The sequence below is a fragment of the Atta colombica genome, unplaced genomic scaffold (genome assembly GCF_001594045.1).
Source record: "Atta colombica isolate Treedump-2 unplaced genomic scaffold, Acol1.0 scaffold110, whole genome shotgun sequence".
NCBI classification, from domain to species: domain Eukaryota; kingdom Metazoa; phylum Arthropoda; class Insecta; order Hymenoptera; family Formicidae; genus Atta; species Atta colombica.
In genome coordinates, this window is record NW_017259196.1 from 585,499 (window position 1) to 602,188 (window position 16,690).

General features: G+C 32.8%; 2 protein-coding genes across 2 annotated transcripts in view; one reads left to right on the forward strand and one right to left on the reverse strand.

Moving 5' to 3' along the window:
- Nucleotides 1-5,028, reverse strand: part of LOC108693874 (uncharacterized peptidase C1-like protein F26E4.3) — a 38,477-nt gene extending 33,449 nt beyond the window's left edge. The window contains exon 1 of the mRNA XM_018203044.1: nt 4,885-5,028. Coding sequence (XP_018058533.1) covers nt 4,885-4,946 — 62 coding nt within the window. The 5' untranslated portion in view covers nt 4,947-5,028. The remainder of the gene's footprint in view (nt 1-4,884) is intronic.
- LOC108693879 (transient receptor potential cation channel subfamily V member 5) overlaps nt 1-16,690 on the forward strand; it is an 18,025-nt gene continuing 1,335 nt past the window's right edge. The window contains exons 1-13 of the mRNA XM_018203054.1: nt 1-91; nt 9,348-9,526; nt 9,616-9,703; nt 10,460-10,636; nt 11,218-11,419; nt 11,721-11,856; nt 12,276-12,530; nt 12,602-12,684; nt 12,841-13,353; nt 13,644-13,809; nt 14,316-14,577; nt 16,059-16,240; nt 16,459-16,575. Of these exons, the coding sequence (XP_018058543.1) occupies nt 1-91; nt 9,348-9,526; nt 9,616-9,703; nt 10,460-10,636; nt 11,218-11,419; nt 11,721-11,856; nt 12,276-12,530; nt 12,602-12,684; nt 12,841-13,353; nt 13,644-13,809; nt 14,316-14,577; nt 16,059-16,240; nt 16,459-16,575 (2,451 nt within the window). The remainder of the gene's footprint in view (nt 92-9,347; nt 9,527-9,615; nt 9,704-10,459; nt 10,637-11,217; nt 11,420-11,720; nt 11,857-12,275; nt 12,531-12,601; nt 12,685-12,840; nt 13,354-13,643; nt 13,810-14,315; nt 14,578-16,058; nt 16,241-16,458; nt 16,576-16,690) is intronic.

Sequence of the window (16,690 nt, forward strand, 5' to 3'; positions counted from 1 at the left end):
ATGGGTAATACCGAGAGCAATGTTACGAGCGGCGTGAAGAAGCAAACGGATACGTCGTCCATCCTGCTCTATAAATTAGTCGACTTGAAGGGTGAGTGAAATAATCAAACGTACAATATAGTAATCAATTTATTTATTTAATTTTTACAATTAAAATGAGTTCATTTGTGAGAATAAAATAAAATAATTACTATATAATTAATAATAATATAATTAATAATAAAATGAATACAATTTGCTAAATACATATAGTATGTATGAAAATGAATGAATATTATATCTACTTTGTTTTACACTTGAAATATACAAGAGTGAAAAAATGAAAGCGCAGCATTTTGCCGATTTCTGACGTGCATTTCGCGTTGTCAGCATATATTGGCCGCCTCGACAAAAGCTGGCTTTTGACACGGCTTTCGCGGTTTGCAACGACGAAGAATATGACATGCTGGGCAAAACGAAGGCACATAAATAGAGTTACGTCTGGCAGAGCAGATTCAGCAACATGCCAAACGTTCTCGCGGTCTTTGGAAAACCTATCGTTAAAACCGATGGCTTTCGTCATTCACCATTATTTACGGCGAGTAACAAAAGAGATCACTGTCATTATCAACGATTGCGCCGTAAAAATCGAACGGCACGTAGATAACATGAACACGAGATGTATACAAAAAGAACAGTTTTGTTGCATTTTTTTTTATCTAAATACAAATTTGTAAATAAATAATTTTATTACGAAAATAAGTATATAAGAAAAATTGATTATAAAAATAATTATACCAGAAATTGATTGCTGGAATATAAAAAATTGTTATTGCATTGTTCATTATGCTTGATTCTTTTATATAAATATTTTAATTGTATGTGTTTAATTAAATTTTTCAATTTTATATTATTTCAACAAAATCGTTCTTTCATCATATATGAGCTGTTCACGAAAATTCCGAGATATAACTCCAAGATTGCACTCACAAAGAAAAAGATTCGATTAGATCGCGTGGGGAATATTATTTATCATCACTTTCTCCTCGTTCGACGTCGAGGGTTCATCCAAGTGTTCCATAATCTCCGGATTGTCCGAACCGAAGGAAGTCTGCATGCTATACTTTCCCATCTCGGCTTCAAACAAGATGTTATTTATCTGATGCTGTGCGACGAGTCTTGCACGCACGTCCGCTATATTCTTCAGCCGAATGGCGACGTGCTCGGCAAAAACCGTAAATTCATCACGACCTGACGGAGTCTCCTAAAATTGTGAAAAGAAAAAGTGACGTCGATAGGACCGAGGATCTTTACAAGCAGATCGTATAGATTGAAAGTTTTCAACGTGACATGTATACCATATTGGTTAGGAGGTCTCAAGAACTCTATACAATGTTAATAATGTGCTACACAATTTTTATAATATTGATTTAGGAAAAAAGTCCCTTTATAAGTTGATAAAAAGAACTTTTTTTAGCAACCATATATTTTATTTTAAAAAATTTGTAATTACATCATCAGATAGAGCAACGTTTCCGCTGTATTTAATCCGTGCTCTTTTAATTGCGATACGATGATTTTTAACGGGGTTACGAGCAGAAATAAAGTCAGAATGTTCCTTTTTACTTCCTTAGTAAATAACTGAGGAACAAAAAATTATAGGAACATTTTAAAAAAACGATTTTGTAGAGAAAGCTTCAAATTTTCACGATAAATAATCAAAAATTTGCTCAAATTTTTATTGGGCACGCTACAAAGATCTACAAAGTGAAAAAAAATTTATTTTTTTCAGTTTGTAGTTTCTTATATGTAAAAATTACAAACTCACATAAATTCAAAAAATATAGTAATCATTCGAAAGTAGAGATTTCTCTAACCCTTTTTTTTAAATTTAAATTTTGATAATTTTTAACGAAGATATTAATGAAGAAAGATCTTTTTATCAATTTATAAAAAGACTTTTTCTTTAATCCAATATAATCCGTAAATATCAATTAACAATAATATTATATCAATATTATAATTTCTCATTCAACAATATAAATGTAATATAAAATATGTTGTACGTAATACAATATTGTTAAACAGAAAATTATAATGTTGATATAATGGTACTGTTAGTTGGTGTTTATTGGAAATTAATATATAAAAAATTGAAATATACCTGCTGCTTCCAATTAGAGGTGGGTATGGGATTCTAAAAGGAAGACATATGAATTAATTAAACACAAATGATTCTATTTTGTGAATAATGAAGTATCGCAGTTCGCGATATTACTCAAAAAAAATTATTAGATGTACAATTTTGCCTCCGCCGTTTTCCTATAGATGGCTTTAGCGGTAAGTGGTGGTCGAAATAAATAAATCATAGACGTCATACAATAAACTTGGGCATCTGTCAACATAACCCTATAGAAACATTAGTCGATTTGTGTCTGCATCATAAAGTTATTCTTGATTGAAAATGTCAGTATACGAACTAAATTCTCGTCATTTGCGGGAGGTTTTAATTTTTTGCTTCAATATGAAGAAATCTGTGGCTGAGGCTCTCAAATACTTATGGTGAGGCCGCTATTAGTGAAAGAACGTGTCGTGAGTGGTTTCAACGCTTCAAGAACGGTGATTTTGACGTCCAAGGTCATGCTCTGTATTTGGTGGGACCAGCTCGGCGTAGTGTATTATGAACTGTTAAAACCGACTGAAACAATCACAGGCAATCGGTATCGAACGCAATTGATGCGTTTGAGCCAAGCATTGAAAGATAAACGGCCGCAATACAACGAGAGACACGATAAAGTGATTTTGCAGCATGACAATGCTCGACCCCATGTTGCGAAAGTGGTCAAGACATGGAAACGTTGAAATGGGAAATCCTACCCCACCCGCCAGACGTTGCTCCCTCTGACTATCACTTGTTTCGATCAATGGCACACTGCTGACCAGCACTTCCGGTCTTATGAAGAAATAAAAAATTGGATCGATTCGTGGATAGCCTCAAAAGATGACCAGTTTTTTCGAACGCTACCCGAAAGATGGGAGAGAGTAGTGGCCAGCGATGGACAATACTTTGAATCATAAAACCAGTTTTTTACAATAAAGCCTCGAATTTCGGAAAAAAACGGCGGAAGCAAAGTTGTACACCTAATAACTGTAAGAAAAGAAGTTCTACTGAAGTGTTTGAAAATTTAGTTATATGAAAATAAATTTTGTTGAGAAATTAATATTGCATTCAACAAAGCTTCAATAAATAATAATTCAAAATATTACAAGAGGCTATCTGAGCTTAGCTAGTTGCGCTAATTTTTGAATTTGAAAGAATATATCATGTAAATAATATAAGCAATACTCAAAACTGTTTCGACTTTTAATAATAACAATTCTCTTCAGTAAATATATACAGATTTTACATTATAATATAAATTATTAATTATAACAATCTTACTGTTGATCTAATCCTCTTTTTTCTTTAGTTCAATACTGCCAACTAAACATTTACTTACAATAAATAAATATTTGTTTAGTGAAAAAAAGATTGTTAAATCAAAGTAACATTTCTTGTATCAAATATATCTTTATATTTAATAAATATTTAGTTAGCAGCATTCAACTAAATATTTATTAAAATTGACTATATCTTTTTTTCAGTATAGAATGTTAAAATTATTTGCAGCATTGTTCATCATGCTTGAAATCTCATATAATTCAGATTTACATTATTTCAGATCAGCATTTTAGATATTTCAACAAAATCATTCTTTCCGTATAAAGAATGGCTCAATTTTTAATCTTTAAGGGTGAAAATTCACTCTTCACAGTGAGATTTATTCTAAAAAGGTTTTCATTCTAAAAGAATATATTAATTTTAATTTTAATTATATCATTGTTAATCGTATGCTAATTGTACGAAAGGGAATCGCGAGAATATTCACGGGAGCTTGTGGCGCACCTGCTTTTCCACGTTCGGCGTCTCGCGATTGATTCGCAGCAAGCGCCCTTTATTCAGGAAAGACAAGGCCTCGTAAGCGAACCACTTGGGCTTGATGACACTACCAGGATTCGAATCAGCCTTGAGCCTGCGTTTCGCGTACGCTTTGTGGACCGACATAAAGTGAGTCTTCAAGCTCTTCAGTTTTCTCTCCACCGTCATCACGTCGCATCCGAGCTGACAAGTGCAAACCCCAATGAGATAAGAGCGCGCCGTATATTCTTGTTTTCAATTTTTCTTTTATTTGTTTTTCTTTTTGATATTCACGTCGTATTACGAAAACACGCTCCCAACGTGAATTCAAAGACGCGTTATGCAATCCGGTAATAAGTGAAGCGTAGATGCTTTTTGCGCGAATCGTTACGCAAACGCGGTTTCTATGCTACGAGAAATTCACTTTCCGTTTACAACGGCGCGCGGCGGCGGTAAAGACTCTCGATGCGCTCGCGATGCGCCAACATTGCGCAACGGCTTGCGCAAGTGTTGGACGCGCGCGTCTGGAATATGCTCGCGAAATGTATTTTGCACCCGGCTTAGCGTGCTTTTGCCGGCACGTGCGTGCATCACGAAATTGCGTGATATATAGAACGCGAAGAATAGGAGTCACAAAATGAAATGTTCTTTTTATGTTAATTAAAAATGATCGATCTGTTATTAATTATAACGCAACTCTATACTTTCTCTTTTCCTTTTTTTTTTCTTGTTAATTTATAACACTTCCAGATATATATTTCGAAAAAATCGAATTTAATATCTATGCGTTGAAATAGAACGTTATTAAATTTCGCGACGTTTAGATCGATTTTTTGCGATGTGAAAAATGAAACGAATGTTTACGTTGACTCGTTCAAAAAGGACGCGCGTGTAAGTATAGTTTTACGAGCACGGGGTTAACTTATATGAAGTCGGGACTGGCGCACCTCGTCGGCGATTTCCTTCCACGCGTAGATTCTCTTGCTTCGATCAGTATAGTCCGGCGCATTGTGATCCCAGAGCAGCCGCTTCGCGCGATATGCACTGATCAGCTTCAATATCGTCTCCTGTCTCCACTGCGCCATGATATGCCGTATTGGCCGCACCGTGCCACGTTTAATCACTGACAGTAGCTGCGACGGAGATCCCGGCCGCTCGCTCTTCTCACAGACTTGCGCCAGCAATTGCCGCGACGGTGCGTGCAATACTTGCACCAGACTGTACAAGATGGCGTTGCATGTGCTCCGATGTGCCGACGACCTCTTCCGCCGTCCCACCATGAATTTCACACATCAAATCAAAGTCGGACAGAGTCTTTAGGAAAGTGGGGGGAAAAAAATATGTTGTATTTTATAGGTTCTATTTTCTGTAGCTGTAACTAATACATTTTTGGAACTTAAAGTGAAGTAGATATATATTTGTCAAAAGCGAAAAAACAAATTTTAATATAGAAATAAAAATATAGATTTTATTTTTTTTTTGCCTTTAATTTCTTCACGAAAAATCACATCGAAAGATAATTTTTTTTATAGTGTACAAAAGATAATTTTCTATATAGTGTAGAACATTCTTTTTTTAAAAGAAAAGGATCATCTATTAAAATCAAATAAATCACAAATCAATTAAAATTAATTAATAAGTAAGTTTATGTAAGTTTATGAACATAACTTTATATAAAAATATAGCATGATCAATGTTTAAGAAATTTATATGAAATATTGAAAGAGAAATAATTAAAATTTTTGGGACACAGAAGGAAATATGTATATATGTCTTTTTGATTTCATTAATTATATGATAGCATTCTGATAGCACTTATCAGTTACGTGGCGCCGAATGTTCTTAAGGTGTTCTTTCTGTTTAGTTACACGTTGTATACAAGAATCTTAAGATTGACAGACTAGGATAACTGTCTCTATTACTGTATGTATTTCTATTAATGTGCCTTTGTATTTAAATAAGCAAAAGAAAATTAGCATAAATAAGTTTTTTATTAGTTAGTAAGTTAAATTTTATTATATAACTTTTATTATATAAATTATTATGATTGATTAAATTATTATATGAATTATTATGATACCAAGTACAATATTATGTTCTTTTAACTATTAAAAAGATAGTAAATATTTTTTGAAAAATATAAATAATTTATAAGTCTAGTAATATACCATAAGATTTAAATTTGTTTATTTTAAATTTGTCTCTAATTCCTCTATATTAGAGTTGAGATCGTTATTGAACATTATAAGTGTACATTATATTTTTTTTTGAAATTATATAAACATAATTAAAATAATGATATGTACAATATTAACTTGAACAATTAGCTTATATCTTTTATCTGTTTGTTATGCAATAAAACAAAAATATTTTCATTTTTATCAAAATCATAAAATATCAATATTTTTTTTATTGTTATAAGAAAAAGAAATATTAAAAACTGATTGATTTCAAGCAGATAAAATTAAAGCTATAATATTTAATAATTAATTCAGTAATGAGCAAGTTGGCTTAAAGGTACACTATGTATAATATAATAGAGCTTCTATATTCACTATAATAGAGCTTCTAATTGTAATTTAAATATTTATAATATAATTATATAACTACTTGTTGATACTAATAACTAATATTTTATTAGTCGAAGACTTGTCTTTGTTGTGTCAAGTTTTTGACTCCTTGAAATTCCGATCTAACTCCTATTGCAATTTTCCGAGGAACGTCCTGAGGACGTCCTTAGGATGTAGAACGTCCTCTAGACATTCTTAGGACATCTCTTAAAAAACTATGTGGACATCTGTTGCGTGTACATGATTCTTAATATCCTTTTGGAATTCGGTTACTCCGTAAGTTGATAACGATATATTAAGCTTATGCGTGTATAACTGGACTTGTAGAATAAAATTAAGTGCGTTAAAGATTAAAGTTGAAAATGGAACAATTTATTTATAAAGAAACAAGGACTAATAAAAATATAGGCGTGGATAAGGTCCTAATTGATTTATCTTTTATTTACAATACAATTAAACGTTTCGAGATTTTAATCTTCAAAACAATTTATTATCACTTCACTTTAATCTTCAGAATAATTTATTATAATGTTTATTCGTCTCAATAGTCGATTTATTACAGTCCATTTATAATCCGTTCATAGTCCAAATGCGCATGTCTTGTCTAATTTTTTGTGTATAAGAAGAGCAAACGCATGTTCATGCATATTGCTCTCGAAGCAAAGAATAATTCCGCAAATATAATTTATTATGCAAGTTGTGATACAATTGCTACAGCCTTACTTCTAAAGTAGGATTTTCATGTCAACCAAGTTATGTTGTTTCTTATAATATTTTCATGGATCTGTTTTGTAAGAGATAAACTAAGATTGTGATTTTATTTTTTTGGTTCAAAGTACGATCGATTCAATATTAATTCTGTTGGAATCAGCACAATGTGTGTCATTAGATCATTGATTTGCATAAATTCTGAGTTTTTAAGAGTAATAAAAATTAAAACTGAAAATGATTAACAAATATAGATCAAAATAATAAATTAAAAAAACAAACAAAATTTTTTATCATTTCATTCGTTGAACATGAAATTTACAATAATATTTTTAATAATTATAACAATTATATCAACAATTATACATTTATATCGATGAGATGTACCGTTTCATGCCAGATACCGAAGATAAAAATTCTAAGACTGAAGTTCTAAGACCGAGTTACTGTGACAATTACGCGATATGTCGTCTGAAAAAAGAAAAAAGTAACGATGATTTCAGCATCTTTTCTGATTTTCCCTCATAATATTTCCAAAGAGAATACACAATTTAATAAAAAATGATTTTATTTTGATTCTTAACGTTGATAAACAGTTAAATAATTTTGTAACCAAAAAATCATCATTTTGACATTCAGGACATCATAAAAAATCATCATTTTTACTTTCTCTAGACTTGATGTGTTCTTCTTCTGACATCACCAGTTGACAGGTAGCATTTACTGATTTACCATGCGTAATGTAATTGCACGTGTTGTTTTTAATCAGCGCCGGAAAACGCCGAGGGCTCTTCGACCGCGAAAATAAGAATGCCATCACGGTACATGCGTTTCTAGCGACGCGGCGCGCGGAATTGACGCCAATTGAGACGGTTCGAGGGCCGCCGAGCTTTCTTTGCTCTCTTCCGCCTCTCCCGTATTTATCATCCTTGAGTCACCGCACCGATTCCGTCGCTGATGGAGTTCTAATGTCTGTGTGTCCGATATAGCTCTCGAGCACTCGACACGATCCAAATACCTGCACTCATGACGCAACGCGCGTCCACGTGCCGTCCGCCGAATTAATTCTGTGTGGTCGCGCGACGGTGAATCGTCGCGAACTTTCTCGAATCACCGCCAGCTTTCCGAAATTCGCGCCGACTTTCGATGGGGATCTCCCGCATTGGTTAAAGGTGCCTTTTCAAAGTCGCGCCGACGCTCGACGCTCATTTTCGGCGTTAAAATAAGTCATGTAATAAAAATTGACGAATATCAAGCATCAATTTTAACTTATTTTGATGCTAAAAATAAGTGTTAAGTGTCGATATAAAAAAGCATCTTAATTAATCCTCTACACGTGGCTTATCACGCGGTGGAAATTCAATCAGAGAGCGAGAGCCAATCAGTTTATTTCTTTACCATAAAAGCGAAAGAATAATTGGTTATTGCGCTAACTTTGCTTGACGGTAAGCATTACCGCATCCTGTTTGCGGGAGCCATAATTTTTCATGCAGTATCTTTCATTTCTGACGCAAAATCAAATTAAACCTGCGGTACATGCAGATGATTTCCTGCTGGAGTCAAGCAATGCTTAAGTTTTAGTAAATGAGTAGAATGGCACAACACAGTCGCGCCGGACAGTCGACTATCGGACGACGTCACAAAACTAACATACGACATCGGACGATTGTCAGACGATGAATGGTAGCCAAATGAGTGTCTGAAGACACCGAATATAAATTCATAAAATATTCAAGCTCTGATTTGATCAATATAGGTTTTCTTTTACTTAATTATACTTTTATTTAATTATTTTTATTTAATTATATTATTCTGGTTGGTCTAAATTCATCTATTATAATTAATTTAATTGAATTATTAAATATTTATGTAGGATTCCTAAACATGGTGAGCAATGTTGCAAAAAGTTTTGACATTTTATAATAATCATTTTGAGTCGGAAATTTTATTATGAATTATTTCTAAATAAGTCTCAATTTTTTTGCACCCTACTAACTGCGTTTGACTGAACTCACATTAACGTTGTATATTTTTTTTTACTTTCTTTTCATTTGAAGAAGCAACTTTTATATACTTTGTTTTTGTCGGCTGTTTCGCAAGTTCAATATTTAGCTATCTAGCAAGGTTTGCAGGTGGCGGATTGTTGGTGGACATGATGAAAAGAGCCACGCAGACCAAACAGTTTGCGGAGTTGGATCACGCAATGAGAACCAAAGTTGAACCGTTTTTGTACAACAAGGGAAAAGGCAAGTGGATACCAGTGGACAAATTAGTTCTTCTACGAAATAAAGATCGTCCGCGGCATAAAATGGTACGTGATCATCAATTTCGCTATTATACTATCATAATTGGTAGCTTCGATATCGGTGCTTCAAATAATTTTTCTTTCGCGCTGTGCAGCTGCCGCCTTTAAAAGCCATGGAAAATCCAGCTGATTATGATATCGATAAAGACATGGGCGATGAAGAAGTTGATGAGGCCAAGATAGGTAATAACGTAATGAAGTTAAACTTCTTTCCCAACAAACACCAACTATAATAGTAACATAATTGTTAATAATTTGTCACTTATCAATATAACTATTACATATTATATAATTATCATACAATACATTATATTATAATTGTATTGTTAAATGGAAAAAATGTTTTGGTTAAAAATTTTTAAACATAACGATCTCTTTCTAGCGATGAACAATTTTTTCAATTTTTGATGTGAATTGTGAACTTGTTACAATTGGGATACTTCAAACTTCTAGTTTTCATATATGATCTAAGTTTTGGAATAGCCAACATCTATCGACCTTTGTAAGTCGAAACGACAACCTAATGACGTATACAGTTGCAATGAGGCATTTTTTAATTGTCATGATATATCATCTTTAATTATTGAAAGAATTGACATGACATGAATTCTTTGAAAATTGAAAATTTTGTAGAATAATTAAATTACTCATTTATATTGTACGACACTGAAGATGACCTGATAAGGTCGAAATGTTTGTATATTATATGTATTAGATTTCGATCAATTTTAATTGTTAACAACTATCATCTGGTTTGCGTAATTTTTTATTAGAATTTTTTAAGTGGAAAATTATAATAAACAGTTATATGTTTGTTAGTTAATGTTTGCTGATGGTTATGATATACATCGTCAAACTACGCAAGCAACATTTCTACAATTTATCTGCAGAATTGCAAGTTGTATAAGAATTTATCTGACCAATAAATATTCTTGGTAGATAAAAGCAAATATAGACTGGTATGTTGGAATTTAAGCGACAGAGGTGCTGTTGGCGAAACTATCTTGCATTTGTGCATGTTGCACGCGACTGCCATTCATGCTGATTTGGCAAAACGACTGTTGCGTTTCTATCCGAAGCTTATAAACGATATTTATCTAAGCGACGAGTACTATGGTAAGTTTGAGTTTTCCTGCGATTGTTATGATAATCATTGATTATGATTATGGAATAGATTAAATGCTATGAATTAAAGCTGTTATTGAATCTTCTTCATAAGGCAGTCTATAAATTGTGCGTGGAATATCCGCTATCGATAAATTCCCCGATAAGCATTCTGGTTAAATTATTTATTCATAGAATATTGCTTGCATAATGGATGATTAGCATTTCCGAGGTAAATCATTTATTCCCTCAAGGGGACTCCCACGACTTTTATGATTTTCTAATCAAGAAGTTCTTTTGAATTCAGATCACATAAATCTATCTACAAAACACATTATTGTAAAAATATTATTGCAAATGTACAGGATTTCATTATTTCGATAACGAAACATTTGCGATCTAATGTTCGTAGAGACATTTATTCTTTCTTTTTATCAAAGAACGTGTTTATGAAATTTTAAAATATACTTATGATTCATCCTATATATAACATATGACATTTTAATTCATAAAAATGTAATCTAGTTGAAAAAAGATTTGCATCTTTTCAGCCTCACAGTTTTATATTTATTTCGAATTTATTTCGGATTTAGGAGAGAATGTCTTGCACATCGCTATTGTAAACGAGGATCCATCGATGGTTAAGTTCCTTCTCGACAGCGGAGCAGACGATCCGCGCATTATCCACGAGAGGTGTTTCGGCAACTTCATGTGCCCAGAAGATCAGAAGGCGTCGAGGTTTGACAATATGGATCACGAGTGGGTGTGTGTTTCATCGGAAACCAATTACAATGGGTATACTGTATTATTTTCCTCGAAAACGACATTAGATTATCGTTACTTCTCGCTTAACGACGAAACAAAAAAAAATTTCATTATGATTCTTTAATTAAATCATTAATTTCAAACATTTGTTTCGAGTTCTAAATAAATCGAGTTCTAAATAAAATATCGAGATTAAATTCTACGAAACATAAACGGATTCGTTCATCCGAGATTTTAACGTATCTTGTCGAGCGCCATATCGAGAATGTAATGTAATGTTACATGTCTATTCAATAAAGTTAGACGATCTATCTTATCATTATGTCCATAGTTATGTATACTGGGGAGAATATCCGTTAAGCTTCGCCGCATGTCTCGGTCAGGAAGAGTGCTACAGGCTTATATTAGCCAGAGGTGCGGATCCTGATAAGCAGGACACGAATGGCAATACCGTTATGCATATGCTAGTAATATATGAGAAATTGGCGAGTATTATATCTTTGATACTTTTATTCTCAAAAAATATTAACAATAAGAATCTTACTCATCGTACATTTGAAAATTCAACAATAAGAAATAGAAGTAATGGCCATAACGGTCAAAACTGTTTATTTACAGTTTTTCAACTTATAACATCCTTTTTAATAAGATGCCTGATTGAGCATCAAATTATTAGAAAATTACTTATCAATTTAATTCGTGATATTACTACAGTAGTTTAATTACTAAAAAATATTATCGGAATAATTGATTTAATAATTGACTTAACAATACTTATCAATAAAAAATATCAAGGCAAATTATCGTTTACTTAAAAAAGTACAAAAAATTATTACAAATAATTTTATGGCACTTGTTATTTTTTTAATCTTCAATTTAATTCTAGGCCACGTTCGATATGGCTTATGAAGTAGGAGCTTCTCTCGGCATAAGAAACGTTCAACATTTGACTCCGTTGACTTTAGCTGCAAAATTAGCCAGGATTGAGATGTTCTTTCATATTATGAATATCGAAAGAGAGATATACTGGCAAATCGGTAGTATAACTTGCGCAGCCTACCCTTTGTCGCAAATAGATACGATCGACGTTAATACGGGCACAATCAACAATAATTCCGCCCTGAATCTGGTTGTCTTTGGTGTAAGCGAATAAATTATGCTATTTATATTTTATCGTTAAAAACAGATAAAATGTTTTCACGATGATTGTAGGATAAAGATGAACATTTAGAATTAATGGACGGTGTGTTAGTCGATCTTTTAAATGCCAAGTGGAATACCTTCGTTAAATCTCGGTACGTATAATAGAAGGAAAAGGAAACTTCTATTTTATAAAAATTTTATAAAAAATTAAATTAAATTAAAATTAACGCTAAAACATATTTTTTGATTAAATATAAAAAATAATTATAAAACAATTATATACTCACTGCGAAATTTTTTATTTTTAGATTCTACAATCAATTCTTTCTTTTCTGCTTCTATTTCGTACTGTCGCTGATTAGCTTCACCCTTCGACCTGGCCCATCAATCATAGAAACAGACGAAAACGCAAACGATACATCAACGAGGACAAATTCCTCCAATATAACGGAACCCATAATTCTCAAGACTTTTCAAAGCTCGGATCTGTCAGAATTGGTTACAAATAGTCTCGTAGCGGCTTTTTCCTCGAATTTCAAATCATCCTTAAATATGACGCAGGAATCGTTAGAGAAGATCCAACTGCAAGTAACGTCAAACATCACGTCAGCCCTGAAGAGCATTTTGCTCTTGACGTTGAACGAAAATGAGGGCATTCTGAGTCCTCCTGATGAGACCGCCATTCATACTCTGTGGTATACCGATAGCCCTCCAAACGCATCGGATTATTTTATGAATACTTACAACAAAACCGACGCGAATTCAACTGTCAAGACAATTATCGACGGCGTCGTGCGACCAAAATTTAATCGCAATTATTGGTACATTCAAATATAATATTTAATATTTATAATGAAATTTATATTATACAAGAAATATTACAAAAAGTTATTGATGTAAATAGAGATATTAATTACATGCTCACACAGCATAAGAAATATTTCCAAAATATTCCATTGCAAGATGTGAAATATTTTAGAAAGTAACTTTTCTGCAAAATTTGTCTACATATGTTTTACAAAATCTATCAAGTAGACTTAACTGTCTGCGTGTATTTGTTATACATGCATTTTTTCATATTAAAATCATGAAATAAATATTTATTTAATAGGTGGGACGATTTCTCAGAGGAATGCAGACTCATGCAGCTATCAGAAATGAGTGCAAAGATTCGTCTAACTGCGGAAATTTTTATGTTCATCGCAGCGGTGCTTTACATCTTGGCTGCGTTGCGGGAGGCGAGATTCTTAGGTCTTCATATGTTCATCGAAAATCTCGTAAGAGTCATTCAAAATGTTATTTTTAATATGTACAAAAAGTAATAAGACTTGTTTTAATAATTCTTGTCTTAATAATTCTCCAATTTTTAAATCAACTCTATCATAAATCAGTATTGAACGTTTTCCATTTAGTGACACAAACATCATTCTGTCTTTCTTAACATTCCAGTGAGTAATGAAGATAGAACGACATTTATATCGATTTGTGTCACCAAATCAAATTAAGTATCCATTGAAAAAAATGTCTAGTAGAAAATGGATAAAAGTTTCATGGACCAGAAAGTTTTGATTATATGAATCAGAATTCCGGAATTTAACCAGAATTAGGTACAACTAAAATTTTAGATTCAACCAGACTAGAGAAAACTTTTGATTCGTCCATTTTCCAGAATTCTAATTAATCCAACCAAACACTTTTCTCTATCTGAGATGATTTATGTTATAACGAATTACAAAATATACCACAAGAACGCCACTCGTATTAACGCAAGCGCAATTTTTAGATGACAGTGCCGTCACGTGTGATGTTCCTAATCTCATGTTGCATCCTGATGTGGTTCCCGTTTTTACGATTTACCTGCTCCGATGAGGTCGAAGATATGCTAGCGGTCGTAGTGATGCTGACGACGGCGCCATACTTTTTATTTTTCTGCCGAGGCTTCAAGACGGTCGGACCGTTCGTCGTGATGATTTACAGGATGATCATGGGAGACCTCATCAGATTCGTCTCCATCTACCTCGTCTTCGTCATGGGATTCTCTCAAGGTAACACGTGGCGTTTCAAAAAGAAAAAGAGGATTCTTTTATTTCTCCTTCGATTTCATAACTGCTGTTCCATTTATCTTTCTGAATGAGATCTGTCCTGAACACAATAAATGAATAACCTTGTTGTCGATTATCGCAATTGATAATCGAAGCTGTAAGAGACATAATGGCAGATGTAAAAAATAAGAAACATCATCAATTCCACCGGTTACATACCGACGATGACCGACCGGTGCCTTATTCTATTAATTCCCAACAATTGTTAATTAGCCTCTGGTATAACAGCATCAGCATCAGACACGCATAATGTCGTGTGATCTAATCGATGATTTTATTGAACGCTGCAAAGCACACACATCACCCGACCCGTTGAAGGTCTTCTGTACTAACAAACGACGGGGAAGAAACCGCAAAAGGAGGCGCTATGTCGAGAAGGTCTTGAGATACGTTAAATGATGCGACGCACACCGTTATGCAATCAGCAACGTGACCGCAACGCTATGTGCCATTGTGTCTTACTTTTCGCAAACAAACGACATAGCGCCGTCGCTACTTGAATGGACCGTCTGTTCGTTCGCGAAGAGAAAGACGATTTTTTTTATACTTCCTCAATAAGAAATTTTATAGATTAATATAGATAAATAGATTAATATCTGATCCATGGCTGATGATCGATCAATTAGTTCCGGAAAACATCATCTTAATCATCCAGAGTTGTAGTAGTCTATTGGACCCGCACTGAGAGAAAAGTGTTTGATATTTGCGACTATAGTTGCGAGATAAAATAATTATGGCTAGGAGTTCCATTTTTATGACTATTACTGTTATATAATGTAGTAATAATAACCATATAAATGATAGTTTTCTTATAAATATGAAAAAATTATATTATAAATTGAGATAATTTCAAATATTAATGTAATAAAATCAAGATAAAAATAATAAAATAAATATTTCTATTCAAAAAATAAATGTAAATTAATTGATAGGCATTAAAAGCAAAAATAGACGCAGTTATTAGAGCGTTATAATTAACAAATATATTTTCTTACATATAATTAGATAAAATATATGTAGACTTTACATATAATTAAATAAAATCTATTCAACAAATACAGTCATAATTATAATGACTACTATAAATAATAAGTGAATTTAAAAAAATAGTTAAAAATAGTTCTAAAAAATATTTATTAGAGAGAATCGTGCAAATTTGAATCATTATTAAAATAAATAGTTCATTCTTTTTCATACGAGTTATATCATTCTGATTTCTTGAAATTAGTGTCTCTTAACATAAATTAAATGATCTCACACTTTAGTATCTGTGTGATAGATTTTGACGTTTCAGCTTCGGAGAGTTAAATATTTCCGCGACGAAACGGTTTCTCGCGTATTTTGGACAAATATCACACACGATGTAAACAATACACTATAATTACAATTATAAATATCTAGTTTATTTTTTTTTATTTTATTAGCATATTACATCATATTCCTGTCATTCGATAACCCAAACACTCCAGAGGGCATCGACGACTCTATCACGAATCCGATGCCATCGCCGATGGAAAGTGTTATGGCGATGTTCCTGATGAGCATGACGAATTTCGGTGATTACTTTGGCGCGTTTGACAGAACCGAGCATGAATTCGAGGCCAAGGTATTTTACTTGCCGTCGCTCAGACATGTGCTCAGTATTCATAGATAGAAGTAAACAATACCATCTTTCATATCTTCTAATTAACATTCACATGATATGTTTTAACGACAATTAGATAAGTCACACAAATTTTTTCACGTAATGAATGACTCATACAAAAGAGCGTCAAATACAGTCGGTCGAATAGCGTTATAACGATAATCGCTATATAATTGCAGCTGCTGTTTGTATTGTATATGGCGATCGTGGCAATCTTACTCGTGAACATGTTGATCGCTATGATGGGCAATACTTACCAGAAGATCGCTGAAACCAGGAACGAATGGCAACGGCAAGTAGGTTATCAATGCTTTATAAACATAATATTCCTAGAATGTTAAATGAATATTATTTGTCATTTTTAATATTCATATAATACAATATAAATATAATAATTCTAGAAATATTTTA